Below are 6,845 nucleotides of genomic sequence, written 5' to 3' on the forward strand. Positions count from 1 at the left end.
ACACACAATATGAGCTATTTACACTACTTTAAAGACACTGCAATTTTTTCTCCAGTCTCTTCACCTTTGCTTTCAGAGCTGCCATTTTTAGTTTGTTGCTCCTGGGTGAAGATGAGAAGTGAGGACTCGAGAAAAGTTTTCGTTTTGCAACACCAGGACCTAAAGATTACGAAATTAACTTCAGATTAATCTAATTGCTGTGAACTATTTTAAATAAAAAATGAAACGTGACAACACCTTTAGCCTTGTTAAGTTAATGTAGGCCTAACAAAAAGCATGCACGCTATGGATAGGCTATATAACATACTACAAAATTGACAATACATCAAAATGTGATCAATATTTACCAAGTTTGGAAGGAGGTGTAGCTGAAGCTGAAGGAAACAGTTCCATCTTGGATGTATTCATGTCAGTATCTAAGGAAATAAATGATAAATTAAATTGAAGCAAGAATTGAACAGACTTTGTGCTCCATTCATTTCAAACTGCTCTTAACTGTACAAATTATAACTCATATAAATGTTAAGTAATAGTAACAATCCAAAAGTTTAATGCTGCAACAAATTTGATTGTGTTAATCTGAATTGTTCGTTGTAATGTAATATAAAATATTTTTTTGCTAATAGGCTGGGCTATAGAGGACAACTGACACTAACAGAAAGGGATAATCAGCAGAGGTGTTGGGATATTAAAGAGAAGTCAGTAAGAGGGAATGATGGTGTACTTCGTGCCAGGGAGACTTGTCAGGATATCAGTTGCAATATCGATCGTCTGGTTCAAAAGTGCGACAACTCAAAAAAACAAGTTTTGAGATATCTTCAGTTGAAAGTTTCAAATAAATCCCCTAAAAAGGGACAGATTTGTGGTTCATAACCACGATAATTAGAATTGAGTCAGTATTCAGGACGAGTATATCACGATCTTCCAGTTCATTATTAATAGATTACGAAATGTAGTAATAATGAATTAATAAAGTCCATAGTTATAATTACTTCTAAAGCAGTTTATTTCGTTTTTATTCTTTTTGGTTGTAAATATGACTTATCTCAATACTGAATCGGAAAGAGCTCCGAAAGGTGCTTTCAGTAGTATAAATAACTAAAAAATGGCAATTTTTGAGTTGTCGCACTTTTGAACTGGACGATCGATATATAACAAGATAAACACCCTGCCCTGTAGTTAAGAGGATTTGTTATTATTCGCTACTGTAAAAGAATGAAGTATGAAAACTGCAGACATATGGCAGGGGGCAATTAACTTAAATGATTACTAGCATGTTACCAGGCTCACAAGACAGTATCGCTTACCTTCAGCTGTGGGAACCACATTGAATAGGAGCGATGGTTGCTGATAGCCCCTCAGCTGTTCACCAATCATACTGTTCCCTGTAATAATCACAAAAAAAACGAAACATAATTAATTATGTATTTTGAAACATGTAATGTAAGAACAGCTGATGAGAAACTAAGGCATTCCTTGAAATCCATGAACTTGACTAAGTGGAATAATTACCTTGTTGGCATGCATCTTTATTCATCCCGGCATATGCCGTCGAAGCAGTAATCTTTGAAGCTGGAGTACTCATAGGAGCAGGAATTGTTTGAGGCATAGCTGCCAAGCCTGCAGCCTACTCAATTGCAGCTTGTAAACCTATGAGACTACGCGTACCTGAAAATAAAGAAAAGAGTAATGAAATCGGAAATTTTAAACATGAATGACATAAAAACATTGCTAGTGTACTAATTACCTTCAGCAGATGCAGAATCAATCTTCGCCCTCCTAGCATACGTCCGCAAAGTCTTGTGATGCCTGAAAGTTGGGGTAGACCCCGGTGATAAGGTCGCTCGAGGCATAACTGGGCTAGATGGTGGGCTCCGGATTTTAGGGTTTGATGGCACCACTAATCCATTAGCATGAACAGTGGACACTGCAGTTTGCTTAAGTATCACGTTTTGTGAAGAGCTATAATAGTCAGACTCAATGAAGTGGTCCATGCAGATTCTCAACCTGTGTGTGGCATCTGCGGCAACTCGATACCGGTCCTCTAGCCCACAAAATCGGAGCCACTTCCAACACCTAAAGCAATGGATTACAATTACTAATGAGATAAAGTAGAAGAAATATTGAATAGAAATCATGCAAAAATTGGGGAAAAAAATAATAAGTTATCTGGTGCATTTGTGTTATTTTAAGAGATATCTAATGCGCATCACTAGGTGGTGAGTGACCATAGGAAAACTGGTAGCAGCAACAGATATTGGGTACAAACTAAATTAAATATTAGGCCTAAGCTTATTATTATTATTATTATTATTATTACTACACATGATTGAGAATTTCTCCAGAATGGCTAACTACATCAAAGAAGGCATAATTTTATTTTCCATAACTGTGAGATGTTTATACTAAAAACCACGTGGTTTTAGTTTGCAGCCATGTGGCCTAATGCTACAATTCAGGTTTACGAGGTTTCATTTTCAGCCTTCTTGCTCTTTTTCGTCAATATTTCACATTTCGTTACAGTTTGACTGAATTTCGGAACCATCTAAATTTATACTCCTACTATAATCCTAAATAAATTAGCAGAAAGCAATGCACAACTCGTCTAACCTACTTCACCAAAAAGTACATTGTTTTCAAGTGTAAGGTTTAGGCTACACAGGACACAATAATAATACTAAAGCTTACCTCATAGGTTCCTGAGGAAAATAGAAAAAATGCTTCCCTCCCACAGTATTAACAGTCTTGCATCCAGGCGCTGAGCATCTTCCTCGAATCTTTTGCATTTTTATGGAATCCATCTTGCCTTCATAACGCTGTTGGCTGGTCATCGGCCAACGTTCTGACTACTTCGTATCGGAGAGTGGAGAACGCTGGTCCTCACGTAGTTCTATGATTTATCACCTACGACGTCGGGCGCTGATCACCTTATTTCAGAATACTGCATCTAGATCGTGCTGTCCGCAGTTTCGCATCCTATTATATATTTATCCATGGTCGTACACCGTAACCGAGTTAGAAGCAGGGTTGCCATACATACGACTATTTTTGACTAATTGTACGAGGTACGACCGCACTCTATGTCATACGCAATTTTGTACGACTATTTCACTGAAGGTAAAAAATAATAGGGAATTTATGTTGGTTTATAATTAACATAAAATTGATGGTTAATTCGTCCCTTTTAGACAACTTTTCTTCATTTAGTATGTCTTGGATTAATGTGAAAAAAAAAAAGCTTGTAAGGGGGGGGTGGGGAAATTCTTTGAAAATCGATCTGGTAACAATGCTTGCCAAGCAAGTCATAATTTTTCATATTGAGCACTAGATTTCACGTATTCGGCGCAGTTATATCAAAGTAACGCGAGTTTAATTTCATTACCTTCCTTGTTTGTTTGATAAAGGAAATCTTTTATCTATTAAATAGCACCGCAGTAGCATTAAGAAGTCCTAAAGGCTGGTTCACAATAAACCGGGAACGGAAACGGCAACGAAAACAAGTAACTATTGTGACTAGTCACATTTAAATACATTTATTTTAACATTATTTCCGTTCTCGTTCTCATTGTCGTTTCCGTTCCCGGTGTATTGTGAGCCAGCCTTAACACGTCGACATTATAGAGGTGTCGGGTTTGAGTCGACTGTAGATGAATTAATTTGATATAATTTTCAGCCGCCACATTTACTGATACTAAAATAGGCCTATCTGCCGCCGCGCCAGCCAAAGATCAAATTTCTGCTGATTTTAAATATAACAAAGTTGTTTCTAACCAAGCGTCATCGTGCACTCCTTACGGCGATGACAGTGTTGATGATGAAGAAATGGGTGGTGATTTGTTTCAATGCTAAATGTCATTGTGGATGTGAACTATAATTAATATTTTTAAATGGAACTAAAATTTATTGGTAGACATATCGTCGCCTGAATGCAAGAACAAGGTAACTTGATTTTTCACATTTTGTGACATTGCCTATTTATTTATTTATATATTGCACTAAGGAATATGTCTCGTTTTCTTTTACCTATTTGTTATATTGGAAAATAGATGTCGCTGGTATCGTTCTATCAGTTACCTAGATCCTGGATTACATTTTGTGCGATATTTGCTATGCTATAAAAGAGGCAACTAAAAAACGCAAATTTCGACTTACCTAGTTCTTGTATTCAGGCGACGATATATTATACAGTATATATATATATATATAGCCTACATCTTTTGCGATTCTTTATCAACCGGATAATGACATGAAGGTGATAATGCCAGCGAAATGATTCCAGCGCCGAATGTTACCCATCATTTGCTCTTTATGGGTTGAGGCAAAACCTGTAAACAATGTCAACTAGAAAACTCGTCTCATCCAAGATTTGATTTCACTACAAAGCGGTGGACTAGAAATACATTAGGAAGTTGCGGAATGTACGTGAATTTTATGCTGAAGTACAACTATTTTCATAAGTTAATACGACGGTTTCAATTCCTTTATCTGGCAACCCTGGTTAGACGAGAGAATAGAGAGATCGCGCTGTTCTAACTCGTTGTGACACGTGCAATGACGGCGGGATAACCTCACCGCGCTAAAGTTCAGATAATAGTACATTATGCAACGACCCTATAATGAAGGTAATTAAGAATCGAGTATGGATATTTATGAAACGAGCGCAAGCGAGTTTCACAATTTTCATACGAGCTTCTTAATTACCATTATAGGCGAGTTTCATACGACTTTTTATGCTCGACCATATTTCTAACTTGATATTATTAATTTTATTGTATCTGACCTGGAGCAATGTCCCGTATGTTGTGAGATGTGCGCAGACGCGAAAGTATTGATTTTTTCCGAGGAACAGATGTCCACAGTGACCTTGCTAGGCCATAAGAACCTACAGAGATAACACTGAAATAAAATTAGACATTGAAAAACGAGATGACAAATTGAATTTATTTCAATATTATTTACAATTAATGCTAATTATTATAGCAACAGAACATAACCTTTTGCGACAATATTGGATTTCCAGCCTCCGTGACTTTTCGCTAATTCTCTTTCGATTGCATATCCGAGAATAATCGATACTTGCGGTTTTATAACGGTAGAAAGCTGACCTGTCATTGGCTGAACAGTTGTACCCTGAGTCGTCATTGGCCGAAAGACCTGACCTTTAATGACATGCATTAAACGTCTGCTACTACATTTCGGCATGGTCGAGCATAAAATTAATAAATTGACAGTTATTTAAGTCACACTTGAGCAACTAAACTTTTCGTTTGGCTATTCGCTACCTTTAGGCCTATTCAGTTTTCGTGCTACTGTAACTCGGAATAAGGAGCAATGCTTAATCTAGTTAAGAGTTAAAATCAATCGTTAACAAAGATACACATATCATGTTTTACAATATACGTCGCTAGTATTGAAAGTTAAATTTTCTTATTAAACTCTGGCTTTCAGGTAATAGCTCCCTGTGAAGCTGGCTTGAATAAATTAAAGGCAAAAAGCCACAATATAAGTCACACAGAATTGTGTGCACTCAAAGTTGGGTTCTGGCGTCTTGTCAACCCATTTGACTTGTGTGGATATAAATGGAAGAATTGTGACGGTGTCGTGTATAGTTCCTGGGGTAGCTCAGTCGGTAGAGCATTCGTGCACTAAGCGAAGGGTTCCGTGATCGGTCTATCAGGGAACAATTTTTCCCTTGAAATTATTAAATGTTTTACTGCAGCTGAAACAGTTATTGATCTTTTTATCGACAAAGCGCTACTACTGGGACCAAGGAGTTTAAAATTTCTTTACAATATTATTCTGTAACTGATTTTGCAGCTGAACAAGACCGGAGTAGAGGGTACTCAAGTCATGAGGTTTTCTGCAGAATAAGTCAACAATTTTCATTACAGGACTATCCTCAGCAAAGAGAAATTTAACACTGAAGACACTTTTAGCTGGAAAGGTTGTAAGATTTATGAGTAGAGTTCTCGGAAAGCTCGAAAATTTGGAAAGGGCTACCTCTTAAAAATATTAAGCTATAAATTACTTACAACTATACTGAAAGGTTCACAGAATTTTTTTTTGTCCACACCTGTGGGATAACGGTCAGCGCGTCTGGCTGCAAAACCAGGTGGCCCTGGTTCGAATCCCGGTCGGGGCAAGTTACCTGGTTGAGGTTTTTTCCGGGGTTTCCCCTAAACCCAATACGAGCAAATGCTGGGTAAATTTCGGTGCTGGACCCCGGACTCATTTCACCGGCATTATTACCGTCATATCATTCAGACGCTAAATAACCTAGATGTTGATGCAGCGTCGTAAAAATAACCCAATAAAAAAGAAACCAACCGACAGAAATTTTCATCTCCACTCAAAAGGCTAAAGTCTAAACTCCAGATTTAATATCAACTGGTGACAGGCCTTCTCTTACGGCAATGTCGACAAATTTCCTGAATTTCAGAATGTGCTAGTGCTTGACAGATTTCTCTGCAAGTAACGACACCTCAATATGAAGGATTGAAGCAATCCTTCGCGGCAATAATGATCCATGACTGGAATTTCCGACTGAACGGATGTTTTCGAGCGTCTGCGTCGAGGTGACAATTATGACAAATAACTGATGTAGTGTCTATAACTTGTACATATTACTACTAAAAAGAATAAATTTTGAAAATCAATTTTTTTTTCATTATAAAATTGCATTCAACAGAATTATCGAAGGCTATAAAAGAATTCTGTGAAGTCAAACAATGGAAATAAGTTTTAATGCGAAATTTGCTAGCAATATTGTGTATCGAAAAATGTGATATGAAAAACTTGCTGTATGTCCATGTGTTACTAGGTGCGTTAATTTTAACTGTTCCTGT

The 6,845-nt window shown here is 37.2% G+C and overlaps 1 protein-coding gene across 5 annotated transcripts; it reads right to left on the reverse strand.

Moving 5' to 3' along the window:
* Nucleotides 1-2: 2 nt before the first annotated feature.
* On the reverse strand, nucleotides 3-2,962 carry LOC138691917 (uncharacterized). 5 transcript variants are annotated; one of them, XR_011329987.1, is made up of 6 exons: nucleotides 2,689-2,962; nucleotides 1,748-2,076; nucleotides 1,513-1,668; nucleotides 1,308-1,385; nucleotides 348-416; nucleotides 3-159 (listed from the first exon to the last, which is right to left on the reverse strand). XR_011329987.1 is itself a non-coding variant. In XM_069814539.1 (6 exons), the coding sequence occupies exons 3-6, from the start codon at nucleotides 1,607-1,609 to the stop codon at nucleotides 29-31; spliced, it is 375 nt and encodes a 124-aa protein (XP_069670640.1). In that variant the 5' UTR covers nucleotides 1,610-1,668; nucleotides 1,748-2,076; nucleotides 2,689-2,912; the 3' UTR covers nucleotides 3-28. The 5 variants fall into 5 exon arrangements, 3 of the variants coding, with proteins under 3 accessions (XP_069670640.1, XP_069670642.1, XP_069670641.1); XM_069814539.1 differs by having other exon boundaries at nucleotides 2,689-2,912; XR_011329988.1 differs by lacking the exon at nucleotides 348-416.
* Nucleotides 2,963-6,845: the final 3,883 nt, after the last annotated feature.

This window comes from Periplaneta americana, chromosome 16 (genome assembly GCF_040183065.1).
Source record: "Periplaneta americana isolate PAMFEO1 chromosome 16, P.americana_PAMFEO1_priV1, whole genome shotgun sequence".
Classification (NCBI taxonomy): Eukaryota; Metazoa; Arthropoda; class Insecta; order Blattodea; family Blattidae; genus Periplaneta; species Periplaneta americana.

Coding starts and splice junctions, on each gene's coding strand:
- LOC138691917 (XM_069814539.1), bottom strand. CDS start 1,609: ATGCCTCAAACAATTCCTGCTCCTATGAGTACTCCAGCTTCAAAGATT. Junction 1,386..1,512: donor TAAAGATGCATGCCAACAAG/GTAATTATTCCA, acceptor TGATTATTACAG/GGAACAGTATGATTGGTGAA. Junction 417..1,307: donor TGTGGTTCCCACAGCTGAAG/GTAAGCGATACT, acceptor TTATTTCCTTAG/ATACTGACATGAATACATCC.